The sequence below is a fragment of the Neoarius graeffei genome, chromosome 13 (assembly GCF_027579695.1).
Source record: "Neoarius graeffei isolate fNeoGra1 chromosome 13, fNeoGra1.pri, whole genome shotgun sequence".
NCBI lineage: Eukaryota > Metazoa > Chordata > Actinopteri > Siluriformes > Ariidae > Neoarius > Neoarius graeffei.
The window spans coordinates 39,242,893-39,259,388 of NC_083581.1; the positions used below are offsets into that span (position 1 = coordinate 39,242,893).

Here is a 16,496-nt window from a genome sequence, read left to right on the forward strand (position 1 = left end):
ACAGCTTTTCCTGCTGACATAAACCTTTTACCTGATGTAACTTGTATCATTACTTTGTGGATACGGAGTGTGTTTACAACAGAGTCGGAGAAAATTTACAATAATTCGGATGCTTTCAATTACATACTTAGCAGAAAGCGTCAATGTCCCTCCCATGCTAGGCCTTAGTCTTCCCAGGCAGTCTCCCATCCCAGTACTAACTCCATTTCTATAGCCCTCAGCCTCTCATCTATCACATAGCTGGGGTTACTGTGGGGGGCTGGTCCTCTGGTAACCACGACAGTTTGACTCCCTACTCACATTTGTATTGTGGCACCTTGCCAGATAGCAGTAGGTACCATTTTTATGATGGTCTTTGGTATGACCCAACCATGAGTAGAACTCACGACCTCCTAGTCAAGAGGCCTACGTACAACCCTGATCCCAAAAAAGTTGGGACAAAGTACAAATTGTAAATAAAAACGGAATGCAATGATGTGGAAGTTTCAAAATTCCATATTTTATTCAGATTAGAACATAGATGACATATCAAATGTTTAAACTGAGAAAATGTATCATTTAAAGAGAAAAATTAGGTGATTTTAAATTTCATGACAACAACACATCTCAAAAAAGTTGGGACAAGGCCATGTTTACCACTGTGAGACATCCCCTTTTCTCTTTACAACAGTCTGTAAACATCTGGGGACTGAGGAGACAAGTTGCTCAAGTTTAGGGATAGGAATGTTAACCCATTCTTGTCTAATGTAGGATTCTAGTTGCTCAACTGTCTTAGGTCTTTTTTGTCGTATCTTCCATTTTATGATGCGCCAAATGTTTTCTATGGGTGAAAGATCTGGACTGCAGGCTGGCCAGTTCAGTACCCGGACCCTTCTTCTACGCAGCCATGATGCTGTAATTGATGCAGTATGTGGTTTGGCATTGTCATGTTGGAAAATACAAGGTCTTCCCTGAAAGAGACGTCGTCTGGATGGGAACATATGTTGCTCTAGAACCTGGATATACCTTTCAGCATTGTTGGTGTCTTTCCAGATGTGTAAGCTGCCCATGCCACACGCACTAATGCAACCCCATACCATCAGAGATGCAGGCTTCTGAACTGAGCGCTGATAACAACTTGGGTCGTCCTTCTCCTCTTTAGTCCGAATGACACGGCATCCCTGATTTTCATAAAGAACTTCACATTTTGATTCGTCTGACCACAGAACAGTTTTCCACTTTGCCACAGTCCATTTTAAATGAGCCTTGGTCCAGAGAAGACGTCTGCGCTTCTGGATCATGTTTAAATACGGCTTCTTCTTTGAACTATAGAGTTTTAGCTGGCAATGGCGGATGGCACGGTGAACTGTGTTCACTGATAATGTTCTCTGGAAATATTCCTGAGCCCATTTTGTGATTTCCAATACAGAAGCATGCCTGTATGTGATGCAGTGCCGTCTAAGGGCCCGAAGATCACGGGCACCCAGTATGGTTTTCCGGCCTTGACCCTTACGCACAGAGATTCTTCCAGATTCTCTGAATCTTTTGATGATATTATGCACTGTAGATGATGATATGTTCAAACTCTTTGCAATTTTACACTGTCGAACTCCTTTCTGATATTGCTCCACTATTTGTCGGCACAGAATTAGGGGGATTGGTGATCCTCTTCCCATCTTTACTTCTGAGAGCCACTGCCACTCCAAGATGCTCTTTTTATACCCAGTCATGTTAATGACCTATTGCCAATTGACCTAATGAGTTGCAATTTGGTCCTCCAGCTGTTCCTTTTTTGTACCTTTAACTTTTCCAGCCTCTTATTGCCCCTGTCCCAACTTTTTTGAGATGTGTTGCTGTCATGAAATTTCAAATGAGCCAATATTTGGCATGAAATTTCAAAATGTCTCACTTTCGACATTTGATATGTTGTCTATGTTCTATTGTGAATACAATATCAGTTTTTGAGATTTGTAAATTATTGCATTCCATTTTTATTTACAATTTGTACTTTGTCCCAACTTTTTCGGAATCGGGGTTGTACTAACCACTAGGCCAACTCACTGCCTACTTAGCAGAAAACTGGGAAATATTTAATCTTATAGTGTGGATGGCGAAGTTAGAGCAAGTCAAGTGCTGTCTACAATATTCTTAGCATGTTTCATTGCTGAGGTTTACCTAAATTGGACATATTGGGAAATGTTCCAGTATAATAGACATTTACAAGTAGTTCTAGACCTTTAATAATACTATTATTTTAGTACAGGGTGTTAAAAAACTGGCAGTATAAGTTAATATCTCCTTGTGGAATTCTGTTATAAATGAAGAAACTTTGTACAAACAACACAGTCTGGTTCAATATAAAGAAATGACTATTTTATTTCAAAGTATATATTAACATTCCTTTATTCATTCACTTCTGACTTAATTAAAAAGACTAATGAAAAGTCACAAAACAAATGCATCTTCAAAACAATACAATATGTAGTTTAACAATATTGCTTGAAAAACAATATTTTGTTTGCTCTCTATATGCAGTACTTGTACATTTATTAATTGAAATGTTCTTATTACAGAAAGTAACTATCCTGATATTAATAATATAATAGTTTATTGTAAATTGAGTAAAACCTCTGATTTTTTTTTAAACAGAGACTCAAGATAATATTTTCTCTTGATGACTAAAATAATTAAAATCAAAATATCTAATCAGCCTTTTCCTTGGTATATTTTGGTGTTTATTTCTCGGTTCCATAATGACAATCACAGTACTGGAATGTGAAATACAATATTGGATCTTGACAAACTGTGGTAGTGCTATCAAATTTGTTTTTAATATTTTCAAGGCCAATCTTGGGTGTAATTATATGACTCAAAAGTAGTTCACTACAGCAAATGTTCTAATAGCAGGGATGAGCTGGTGCCCATATTGTTTTTCTCTCCCAGACATGAAGGTCGTTGTGATTCAGATAGGAATCCCACTTGTGATACACACTGGGGTGGAGTAGGCGCTCTGTGTAGTGGAGCTCTTGGCAGACAGAGTGACACAGTAGCGTGTTGCAGGTTTAAGGTTGGGGACATCCGAGACCTCGCCTTCAACTGTCAGGACTATTTTGGAGGGAGGAGATTTAGTGTCTTCCTTCACAATTAGGGTGTAATGACTTGCACCAATGACTGGAGCCCACTCCACATGCAGGGTCACGCCCTCCACAAACACAACGTTGACTTCAGGCACCAGCAGCAGGCCTGAAACAGCGATTATTTTTCAGTTGTTTTGAAATAATTTTGCTCTCTGAGACACTTTTTTTTTTTGGCTGCAGACATTAGCTACATTTTTATAATTGTTTGTTGAAGCCAAATCTAATGTAATGATAATTTCCTGATATATTTAACAGTTATTCCATGAAATCAAGTCGTACCTGAGCTGATAGTCAATGAGGCACTATAAGCCATGTACGACGAGGTTGAGTGGAATAAATGTTTTATTCTATGCACATTCACTGGATTTTGAGAAACAGCAAATTTGATAAATAAAAACTTTATACAGAACATCTGACAAAATAATTTCCGCTTAGAATGTAAACAAACCGGCAAAATGACAGTAGCAATTTGTGAAAAATGCTATAATAATAATTCTTGAAAAATAAAAAATGATACATTCTTACTATCAAATACTTTTATTCCATATTTTGTTGCTTTTTTATTTTTTGGGGTTTTGTTTTCGAGTAGAGTTTTTATTTCGTCCTCAGTTGGCTCAGCAGTACGCTCCGCCATTTTGTTTTTCTCTACTCACGGTATATGAGCTGATATCCTAGTAGTAGAGTAACCAATAAGAACACACGATTGCTCATATCCAGTGAATGTGGATAGAATAAAGGTGATTATTTAATGATGAATTGATTACTGAAAAACATTACTACGATCAACCAGTCAGCTTTCAGAAGGCTTTTGGTATGGTTAGAATTGAGCTATTGTACAAAAAAAAAACCCTGAACTGTACAGTCATCCATGGTCTCTTTTGTGTTCTATTTGCAAAGGGTGCTTGGAACCCGCATAATAACTTGCAGGAATATCATATACAATTTTACTGATTTAATTTCACTTGTGATATTTTCAAATATTATAAACTGACAGTAGTAACTACTCATCATTACAAATAATCTGATCACTAAACTAATGATTATTCCCTGTACCAAAAACAATAACCAAAGTAATTTACAAATTATTAAACATCTCCTTACAGAAAACTTCACTGTATCAATATTTAGAAGTCTTTGTTAAACAATGCAAGTGCTTGTGTTATGCATTATTAAAGAACAAGTAACATAGTTTGCTGTACAGCAAGGACATGAATATAAACTTGCAACTGGCACGATTGTCAAAGCTGCTGTTACAGAAATTCAATAAATGCTTTTTGACCAATCGGAATCGAGTTTTCACATAGACATAATTTATGAAATATGTTCTCACCTTCGTCTTCTAGTTCCACCAGAATCTCTGCCTCTCGCAAGTCTCTCCTATGACGACTTGGTGTTGAGCCTGCAAAACACCAGGCAAGTATACAAGAAAGAAACAAAATCACAGTAAAGACAGAATATTTCATGGATTAAATAAAAGATTAAACTGATCATGTCAGTGTGTGAGTGAATGAAGGACCTGTGGTGCTAGTACTGTACACTGAGCAGAAACCTGAGGATCAGAGAGAGAGAGAGAGAGAGGAATAGATTCAGGGAAATGTTATTCTCATCTCATTATCTCTAGCCGCTTTATCCTGTTCTACAGGGTCGCAGGCAAGCTGGAGCCTATCCCAGCTGACTATGGGCGAAAGGCGGGGTACACCCTGGACAAGTCGCCAGGTCATCACAGGGCTGACACATAGACACACAACCATTCACACTCACATTCACACCTACGGTCAATTTAGAGTCACCAGTTAACCTAACCTGCATGTCTTTGGACTGTGGGGGAAACCGGAGCACCCGGAGGAAACCCACGCGGACACGGGGAGAACATGCAAACTCCACACAGAAAGGCCCTCGCCGGCCACGGGGCTCGAACCTGGACCTTCTTGCTGTGAGGCGACAGCGCTAACCTCTACACCACCATGCCGCCCCTATTCTTTCTCATATTAAATGAAAATCTAAATTAAAAAGCAATTAATTCTCCACCTCTGAACAACAATTAGGAAGTGCATGTTCAATTCATCGTATGATAAACATCCATAACTTCATGTAGTGAGTATAAAGGTTTTTTTAAATTTAATTTTATTTTATTGAAACGTAGGAATTGAAAGTTAACTGTATTAGGTCAAGGAAAAACTTGAAGTTACAAATACCTACAGTACACAGATACTATGTACAGTGAGTCATTGTACATCTGGCTAACTGTCAGTTATGAAAGATGTCGTTTCAGAAAATCTAGATACTGCTATAACAAACTTTTGCCACGAGTCACAATTTGCATATATTTGCATGTGTTTGCATCACGTTACATTCCTGATTGTATATTGTTCATGCAGTTAAAATGGTTTTGAGCTAAATTTCAAATCATTTTTGTTCTTTGGAAAATGGACAGTCCTATTTTCAAAATCATATCCTTTCAGGAAAAAAGGTACTAAGCAGTACCTATGCTTGATATATCATTTATATTTTTAATGTATACCTCTTCCCTGATAAACTGAATGTAGCATACTGTTAAAACCAATTTGAAGGTATATTTTTCTACCTTATATGATGTATAATAGTACACTTCATTCACTTTTCTATTTATTTTTTTGGTTCTGCTCATGTGCTTAGATGTGCTGTATAAAATGGTACCTGTAGATCCATTGACAGCAAAGGACGGCACTCCATTTCCTGCTCCACTTCCAGCGATGACCACCACTGAGTAGAGGATGTCACAGGGCATCAGGAACTCAAAATATGTCTGCTCTGTCCAGTATGATGCCACCTCCACGAGAGCGAGGGGCTTGTAGAGGAACTGGCCATGGAGCTGCGCCAAATACTGGACAGCCGAGCAAGCCACGGCGCTCCAGCTCACTCTTACCAGAGAGGCATTATCCATATTATGAGTGACTATGCTTACTGAAGTTGGAGGACACGGCACTGTGTGGGACAGGATGGAGAGAACATCAGAGAAAGAGAGAGAGAGAGAGTTAGAAACTAAGCATTCTTTCGTTAAAATGAAAGAGATAAAACGGTATTTGTATATAAAACTTTGTGAATTCCCCTCTGTGATTAATACCTTGATCTGTGTATCTAAAACTCTGTAATACTGTATTAAGGCTCTGACATCAATAAATTGAGGGGTAGGGGGAGTGGGGGAATCGATTACCTTTAACTTTGTACAGGACTAATGCAATAAGTACATTCAGAGGAGAAACACATAAAAGATAAAAGGTATTCGGCTATGTCATCGCTTTATGAGTACAGTATTATGCATGTAATGATACAGGCTAGTTTAACACTTGCGTTTGTTAGCCTATGTTGCTATGTTGATTGCTATGCTATTACACAATGGGCAACAATATTTTTGTTTTCTGTCCTACTAGCTTACATAACATTGGATATAATTCCCCCCCAACACACACAGTTTCATTATGATAATGTGTGTAGCCTACAGAAAAAAAATTACAACATAACTAGCATATTATTCATGATTAATTTCATTGAGGGACGTTAAAAAGGTTTTCTAGGATTGTATTGTCCAGGGCGGCACGGTGGTGTAGTGGTTAACGCTGTCGCCTCACAGCAAGAAGGTCCGGGTTCGAGCTCCATGGCCGGCGAGGGCCTTTCTGTGCGGAGTTTGCATGTTCTCCCCGTGTCCGCGTGGGTTTCCCCCGGGTGCTCCGGTTTCCCCCACAGTCCAAAGACATGCAGGTTAGGTTAACTGGTGACTCTAAATTGACCGTAGGTGTGAATGTGAGTGTGAATGGTTGTCTGTGTCTATGTGTCAGCCCTGTGATGACCTGGCGACTTGTCCAGGGTGTACCCTGCCTTTCGCCCGTAGTCAGCTGGGATAGCCTCCAGCTTGCCTGCGACCCTGTAGAACAGGATAAAGCAGCTAGAGATAATGAGATGAGATGAGATGTATTGTCCAGGTCTTGAGCTCAGTAAGGAGAATTTACAATGCTGTACTCAAACTTAAAAGACATCTATATTATGTTGATATTTTCTATTTTTTTGTGGTATGCTGACTGTTTTGCCTAGAATTAGCCAAGGAGGTTGGATTGTTAATTTGCTTCCTGTTCTAAATGTTTGATGAATATTGCATTTAAATAGTGTATTTAAATTGTGCATTTATTTGGAATTCATGTTGGTCCAAATGAACAGAACTGGTTCTGTTCATAACATTTATGGATAGAATTTCTATGCGCAGCCAAGAGGCGGAGGGTGTCCGGTTTGGTGGCAGCAGGATCACGTCTCTGTTTTTTTGCGGATGATGAGGTCCTGTTGGCTTCATCAATCTGTGACTTACAGCATGTGCTGGGACGGTTTGCAGCCGAGTGCGAAGCGGCTGGGATGACGATCAGCACCTCCAAGTCCATGGCCATGGCACTCAGCCAGAAATGGGTGGAGTGCCTACTCCAGGTTGGGGGGAGTTGCTACCTAAAGTGGAGGAGTTTAAGTATCTCAGGGTTTTGTTCACGAGTGAGGGTAAGGGGGAGCAGGAGTTGGACAGACGGATCGGGGCAGCGTCAGCAGTGATGTGGACGCTAAACTGGTCTGTTGTGGTAAAGAGAGAGCTGAGCCAAAAGGCAAAGCTCTCAATTTACTGGTCCGTCTACGTTCCCACTCTTACCTACGGTCACGAGCTATGGGTAGTGACTGAAAGAATGAGATTGCGGATACAAGCAGTAGAAGTGAGTTTTTTCCGCAGGGTGGCTGGGCTCTCCCTTAGAGACAGGGTGAGAAACTTGGTCATTCGGGAGAGACTGAGAGTAGAACCGCTGCTCCTCCACATCGAAAGGAGTCAGCTGAGGTGGATCGGGCACCTTATTAGGATGCCCCCTGGACGCCTCCCAAGGGAGGTTTTCTGGGCATGCCCCACTGGGAGGAGACCCCGGGGCAGACCCAGGACACACTGGAGAGATTACATCTCTCGGCTGGCCTGGGAACGCCTCAGTATTCCCCCAGAAGAGCTGGTGGAGGTGGCTGGGGAAAGGGAAGTCTGGGCTGCTCTGCTTAGGCTGCTACCCCCGTGACCCGGAGCTGGATAAGAGGTAGAAGACGGATGGATGGGGTTGCTCCAAATCTCAAAATCGCTGAATCAAAATTACAGTGGGTGCAGAATGGTGCATGCTGTTTTGGGGGGTGGGATTGATGGGTACTTGGTGGTGGTGGGGCATTCCTGTTTCTCAGTAACATATGAAGTTATATTATATGGAAACGAGTATTTTACTGGGAAATACCTCACTTGTAATTTTCATACGAGCTACAGCCGGGACATGGAGAACCAAAACTGTGACATAAATCTCTATATGTAACTTGTGAGGAAACTGATGAATTGTTTTGATAAATTTGGGTACTTTTTGTTCGTGAATGTGTCTGTATAATAAAAAGAACATCACACATTAGCTAGAAGATATGAAGTTTATCTTCTTGTGTTGAAAAACTCACATTTTTCAGATGGAATACATCGTGGATCTGAGTGACATATTTAAATAATATCGGCTGGCGCTGAGCTAGCATGATACTCAACGAGCTGAAGACGGGTAGCTGAATGGAATATATCTGATATACCATGAAAAAAGCCATTATTATTATTATTATTATTATTATTATTATAATACATACACATTCCTTTCGGGTGTTCACCACATCTTTCTCTTTCAAAATTCTCTCAAAATCTTCCATTTTTAATGGAAGATGTGTGATGTCATGTTGTCTTGACAACAGTGCAATATCATAAACCATATTCAACGCTCATTTTCCACTGGGTAGAGTGATGTAATACATGTAGGATAAGTGATATGCTAACAATATTGCATGCTATCAAACCAAATGAATGAAACCTGCTAGAAGGGAATGGAAGACATGCTTTTATTCCATCAAAAAAGTGTCCTGTATGTATCATAATTTCTGATATTTCACTCTTGTGACATTACTCCCAGTGTTATCCCACTAGACGCACATTGTCAAAATAGCGAACCGGTTTAAAATTAAAATTATTTTGATTAATTTTTTTTGTGGATGTGTCCATATACAGTGGGGCAAAAAAAGTATTTAGTCAGCCACCAATTGTGCAAGTTCTCCCACTTAAAAAGATGAGAGAGGCCTGTAATTTTCATCATAGGTACACTTCAACTATGAGAGACAGATTGGGGGGAAAGAATCCAGGAAATCACATTGTAGGATTTTTAATGAATTAATTGGTAAATTCCTCGGTAAAATAAGTATTTGGCCACCTACAAACAAGCAAGATTTCTGGCTCTCACAGACCTGTAACAACTTCTTTAAGAGGCTCCTCTGTCCTCCACTCGTTACCTGTATTAATGGCACCTGTTTGAACTCGTTATCAGTATAAAAGACACCTGTCCACAACCTCAGTCACACTCCTAACTCCACTATGTCCAAGACCAAAGAGCTGTCAAAGGACACCAGAAACAAAATTGTAGACCTGCACCAGGCTGGGAAGACTGAATCTGCAATAGGTAAGCAGCTTGGTGTGAAGAAATTAACTGTGGGAGCAATTATTTGAAAATGGAAGATATACAAGACCACTGATAATCTCCCTCGATCTGGGGCTCCACGCAAGATCTCACCCTGTGGGGTCAAAATGATCACAAGAACGGTGAGCAAAAATCCCAGAACCACATGGGGGGACCTAGTGAATGACCTGCAGAGAGCTGGGACCAAAGTAACAAAGGCTACCATCAGTAACACACTACGCCACCAGGGACTCAAATCCTGCAGTGCCAGACGTGTCCCCCTGCTTAAGCCAGTACATGTCCAGGCCCGTCCGAAGTTTGCTAGAGAGCATTTGGATGATCCAGAAGAGGACTGGGAGAATGTCATATGGTCAGATGAAACCAAAATAGACTTTTTGGTAAAAACTCAACTTGTCGTGTTTGGAGGAGAAAGAATGCTGAGTTGCATCCAAAGAACACCATACCTACTGTGAAGCATGGGGGTGGAAACATCATGCTTTGGGGCTGTTTTTCTGCAAAGGGACCAGGACGACTGATCCGTATAAAGGAAAGAATGAATGGGGCCATGTATCGTGAGATTTTGAGTGAAAACCTCCTTCCATCAGCAAGGGCATTGAAGATGAAACGTGGCTGGGTCTTTCAGCATGACAATGATCCCAAACACACCGCCCGGGCAACGAAGGAGTGGCTTTGTAAGAAGCATTTCAAGGTCCTGGAGTGGCCTAGCCAGTCTCCAGATCTCAACCCCATAGAAAATCTTTGGAGGGAGTTGAAAGTCGGTGTTGCCCAGTGACAGCCCCAAAACATCACTGCTCTAGAGGAGATCTGCATGGAGGAATGGGCCAAAATACCAGCAACAGTGTGTGAAAACCTTGTGAAGACTTACAGAAAACGTTTGACCTCTGTCATTGCCAACAAAGGGTATATAACAAAGTATTGAGATTAACTTTTGTTATTGACCAAATACTTATTTTCCACCATAATTTGCAAATAAATTCTTTAAAAATCAGACAACATGATTTTCTGGATTTTTTTCCTCATTTTGTCTCTCATAGTTGAAGTGTACCTATGATGAAAATTACAGGCCTCTCATCTTTTTAAGTGGGAGAACTTGCACAATTGGTGACTGACTAAATACTTTTTTGCCCCACTGTAATATAAAGAACATTACATGGTGGTGCAAAGATATGACATTTATCTTCTCATGTTGAAAATATTTTCACTCATTCGCTTCACTCACTCATGAACCCAGATAGCACACCTACATCGGCCCAACAGTGGCCCACCGTCGGCTATGACGGTGGCCCATCAGAGGTATGACCAGCGGGCCTTCGTCTGGCTGACATCAGCAAACCGATAAAGGGGGAAAAAAGGATGCAGACATTTATGTATTTATTTATTACACAAGAAGAAAATAGTTTTAACCTACCTGTACTGAAATTTTGTAAAGAAATCGGTGCCTAGAACCCTGCTGTGTGTAACGGTAAACCACGCGGCGCCAAATGGCCGGAAATGACTATGGCTATTGTAATTATGAGAGCTTGTTACTCTCGCGTGTCGCAAGCCGCTGGTGGTCTGATAATGGACCACCAGATGTGTTTCCCGCTCAATGTCACTAGCGGGCCGCTGGATATGTGCTATCTGGGAATATATTCACCACTTAAAGATAAACTTTATATCTTCATGCAACCGTGTAATATCCTCTACATGTTTTCTTTGTCTCAATAACTACAACAGAGAGCAAAAAATAGAGGCTGGTGAGAGAACTGTTTATAGCTGCTACATTTGAAGTGATAACAGGAACTTGTTTTGTGAACACTCGTATTGTGAAATTGAGACGTTTGATGGGTATTCCTTTTTGATTTGATTCAACTCTTTTAAAAGATCTGTTGAGGGGTATGTGGAAAGGAAGCAGTACTGAAAGCATACTCATAACCGTCTTTCATTCATTGGTCTGAAATACAAAAGCATAGATAGATAGATAGATAGATAGATAGATAGATAGATAGATAGATAGATAGATAGATAGATAGATAGATAGATAGAATCATGTAGAAATCATATAAATGAGCCAAGTATGGAGAACACAGAGTCAGCACTAAATACATGATTCAATAATTATATAAATGTCGACTTTAACACATCAGTAATTTTGTGTGCTTTCATTATTTTCTTTTGTGTTCTTCTGGAATGTTCCAGCTCTGTCCTTTGACTCAGGGTTTGATTCTAACGGGCTAAATGCTGCGTATGTGAAAGTGTCCCTATGGTGTGTTCCTGTGGAGGTTATATACCTGTTCCTTTCTCTACTAGTGAACTGCAGGAGCTGTTGCATACTGCATCTGAGGCTTGCACACTGAAGTTATACAACATTCCACACTGAAGGCCTGCTATGGTACAGGAAGTGCTTGAGGTGTTGCATTGAAGTTTGTCCCCTTGTGCGTTGATGGCCGAGGCGTAGTACCGCACCGTGCCCCTGCTGGAGGACCAGGAGAGTGTGGCCGAGCTGTTTCCACATGGCACAGACACATTCAGGCTCAGAGGTACACATGGAGCTGGGGACAGAGCAGCACACACACTGGGGTTAGAGAAAAATTAGACAGGTAACAGATTACAGGAGTGACGGATGGTCATGATATTAGACCATAGGTTAAAGTCTAAAAATGTCTAGGTTCATGCTGTGTTTCCTCTGAATACAGTATCAAATACAGTACACAGAAAAACTGTAACCCTTTCACTTCTGTCATCTGTCTTTTTGCATCGTCTGTACTTTGAGAGGACATTGTGAACACTGTAATTTGTATTGAGTATATGATTATGTGTGTCTCACTTGTGACGAAGGTGAGGACCTGGCTGGCAGGGCTGGTGCAGTTCCCGTCTGAAGCAATCACGCTGAGTGTGTATGGCCGGCTGCAGTACAGGCGGCTCAGGGTACAGTTCTCTGTAGTGCTGCTGCAGTTTTGGATGTCGCCGTCCAAACTAGTGGCTGTTAGATAGTAGGACTGAGCAAGGTTAGAGGGTGACCAGGACACCAACACGCTCTCTGTATCACACAGTGGGTTTATGCTCAGTGCCTGAGGAGCGCATGGGGCTGCGGACAAAAAGAGCACGAAGATACAATGTGTAAATTATATTTAATTAATTTTCTGAATGAATTAAATATCTAGTGTCTGTGTCCCTGTGTTTATGTGCAATATTCATACACTACTGTATTTCCTTCATTTTGTAAACTTTCTTTGACACATTTCATTTATGAACGATTCTCTCTTTTTGAATGAGTTGTTAAGATGAACAAATCGTTCAACACTGACTCGTTCCTTTTGTTCAGTACAGCCTTTGTAATTGCATACCAGAAAATAAAAAAAAGTGTAAGTTGTGTTTGCAACTGCATGTGTGCCAAATCTGATCGGTGCGACTTGAGTCAGTGAATCATTTCAGTCATTACAAAGATTTGCACCTTTCTCATTCATTGGATCAGTGTTTGACTCAGTGAATCTTTTGTTCATGAATCATCGAGATTAACATCTTTCTCATTCTGTGATGTGTTTATCATTCTTTTTCTTGTTGTATGTACGTGTGTGTGTGTGTGTGTGTGTGTGTGTGTGTGTGTGTGTGTGTGTGTACAGTACCTGTGCTGATGTAGTATGGACGACTGCGGAGACTGCTGCACTTATTTGAGCTGGTAGAGACTATGATGGCATACTGCATGCCACAGCGAGCGCCATGAAGCACACAGGAATTACCGGTGCTATTACACCCCAGGAAGCTGAGGTCCTGCCCTTCTGCTGTGACAATGAAGATGGATGCGCTGGACTGCATGAGCCAGCTGACTCTTATGGAGCTGCTGCGGCACTCTGTCACCACGCTGATGTCGTTCAGAGAGCAGGGCCCTGAGGGCAGATGGCAGAGGGGTAACAGATGGAATAACTCAACTGTAACCTGGATATGCCACGGATTCCTGTGCACTGCATCAATGAAATGCTATAGAAAAGTCAAAAATCTTCGTCTACTAAAACATAAAAATCAGGTTTTTGCCTGGTATATCTGTTTGTTACAGAGAAATGAAGTGTTTTTTTTCCCCACAAAACAAGAACTATGCTAGTTTTGTGATAGTAATGATCACACATTGACACAACACAGAATTAAAGTTATGATGTAAAGCCATAAAGATAATCTTGCTACCTATCTAGGCTACATTAAATTATTTAATTCCGCATTTTACAGAATGAGTTGCTACCACTAAGTGTGTGTGTGTGTCTGCGTGTTTACCTGTCTCGATATAGAAGGAGTTGTTGTACTGTTCACTGGCACACCAGGAGTTCATGGTGGTAACCTGGATGGCGTACTGCATGCCACACTGAAGGTTGGGAACGTTACAGAAAAGATCAGAGGTGCTGCAGGTGGAATTATGCCCATCTCCCGACATTGCAAACGCCTGGTAAGACTCCGCACCAGCTGTTTGTTGCCATGACACCCAGACAGAGTTGGTCACACAGTCAAGGCTGCCACTCTGATCCTGAGGTATGCATGGAGCTACACACACACACACACACACACACAGTTATAAAAAACACACAAACCAATGCCGTTTTGCTTAATAAATTACTGAGATTTTTCTAAGTTATTCCTGGCTATATGCAGGTTTGAACATTTGATTACAAGATAAACCAGGAATGTTGTAGATTGTGTGTAACTTTCTTTTTTGACTGATTTCACTTTCCTGAATATAAATAAGAATTGTACACAGCCATCTAAAGCATGTGGCACAGCTCTAAACATTGCTTTCATATGATTTTGTTTTGGGTTCACATCATTTACAGTACTTTTTATCCACTGCTGGCCGAAAGGCCCGAAGGGGGATGATGTCATGGCGATTTCCATCCATCTGTCTGTCCCGGGAAGGGTGCTCACCTTCTGAAATCAACTCCTCTCACAATTTTTGGAGGAATTTTCACGAAACTTGGCAGGATTCTTTGTTATATCAGTAATACGCATATTGTAATTTCATTAAATTGGGTCACATTTTACCAGAGTTACAGCGCTTGATTAACAAAATTATAATTTGACAGTTTCATGAGAGTGTGTTTTCCTTCTGAAATCAACTCCTCTCACAATTTGTGGAGGAATTTCACCAAACTTGGTAAAAGGCTTTGTTATATATCGGTAATATGCATATTGTTATTTTGTTCAACTCGGTCACATTTTACCAGAGTTACAGCACTTGATTAACAACCTTGTACTTTCACAATTTCATGAAGGTGTGCTTGCCTTCTGACATCAACTCCTCTCACAATTTTTGAACGAATTTCTTGAAGCTTGGCAAAAGACCATGTTATATGACGGTAATACGCAGATTGCAATTTCATTTCGTTTGTGAAAATTTTATGTTTTGATCCTTGATTAAATAACTTGTACTTTGACAATTTCATGAGGGTGTATGTTCTTCTGAAATCAACTCGTCTCACAATTTGTGGAGGAATTTCACCAAACTTGGTAAAAGGCTTTGTTATATCACAGTTATACACATATTGAAATTTCATTTAATTTGGGCAAATTTTACCAAAGTTATGCCCTTGATTATTAACAAACTTGTACTTTGGCAATTTCATCAAGGTGTGCTTGCTTTCTGAAATCAACTTCCCTAACAAATTTTATCCCCTGCTGGCCGAAAGGCCCGAAGGGGGATTATGCCGTGGCGATGTCCGTCCCAGGAAGGGTACTCACCTTCTGAAATCAACTCCTCTCACAATTTTTGGAGGAATTTCACAAAACTTGACAGGATTCTTTGTTATATGTCGGTAATATGCATATTGCAATTTCATTCAATTCAGTTTCATTTTACCAGAGTTATGGCAGAGTTGCCAGCGGGGGATATTGTGCTCTCAGAGCACTCTTGTTTTTAAATACATTGTCATGTACTTTTGTTTCTATTCCAGTCCTGTCCTACTCTGTGTTACCCAGCTGTGTTCACCTGTTCTATGTCTTGCCCTTGATGACTTCAATCTAGTTGTTTAACTAACTTTACTTAGTTGTTCCTTTATATCCTGTCATGTCATATTGTACCTTTGCTAAAATGACTAAAAAGACATGAAGACTACACAATGCTAAACTGCTGATTGTGGGATTTGATGTGGTGCAGCTGCTTTAGCACAGTTACCCGATAAAGCTTGTACAGCTGCACTGGGTTCACTCTGACACTTGCCCCGAACCGCCCTCACTGTTATGGACAAGGACAAACCACAGACCAGGCTTCTGATTGAGCAGCTTGTGCCAGATGTGTTACAAGACAGGCTGATGTTGCTGCTCACTGCATCCACATAGAAGGATTCTGCATCTGGATTGGTTGCCCAGGTTACGGTCATGGCACCGGCTGTACAATTCATCTGGACTTGCACATTCTGGGGAGCACAGGGAACTGGAGACAGGGGAAATCAGGCATGTCAAATTAGCCCAGTGGCATCAGTAAATTGGCATCATGGTGTAACTAATGCATCATCATGTCAGCCACACTCTCCATCCTTTATAATCCTAAGGCCATTCTGTATTATACCACTGTATGTGTATATGTGTGATGGTCACATTCTGAAAAGTTTTCTGCTCACATAGAACAGGTCACTAGACCAGAACGGATCCCTCACCCGAGTGCACTTGTGTGGCGACACTCCTGACACTACTGCACGTGCCATCCAGAGCTACCACGGTTACGTTGTAGGATGTTCCACAGAGCAGCTGTCCAACAGTGCAGGAAGGCAAGCTGGAGTTACAGGAGACATTGTGAGACCCATTGATGTTCACAGCATCAGCCCGATATCCCAGTGCTCCACTGGATGGCAGCCAGGTCACGGTTGCTGAGTTCGAGCTGCAGAGCAGAGAG

At 41.0% G+C, this 16,496-nt stretch overlaps 1 protein-coding gene across 1 annotated transcript; it reads right to left on the reverse strand.

The window, feature by feature from the left end:
* Positions 1 to 2,701: 2,701 nt before the first annotated feature.
* Positions 2,702 to 16,306, reverse strand: LOC132896099 (fibronectin type III domain-containing protein 7-like). The gene is made up of 10 exons (XM_060936816.1): positions 16,261 to 16,306; positions 15,780 to 16,037; positions 13,892 to 14,155; positions 13,252 to 13,512; positions 12,453 to 12,713; positions 11,917 to 12,177; positions 5,793 to 6,080; positions 4,633 to 4,665; positions 4,447 to 4,515; positions 2,702 to 3,222 (listed from the first exon to the last, which is right to left on the reverse strand). The coding sequence occupies exons 2-10, from the start codon at positions 16,003 to 16,005 to the stop codon at positions 2,942 to 2,944; spliced, it is 1,944 nt and encodes a 647-aa protein (XP_060792799.1). The 5' UTR covers positions 16,006 to 16,037; positions 16,261 to 16,306; the 3' UTR covers positions 2,702 to 2,941.
* Positions 16,307 to 16,496: the final 190 nt, after the last annotated feature.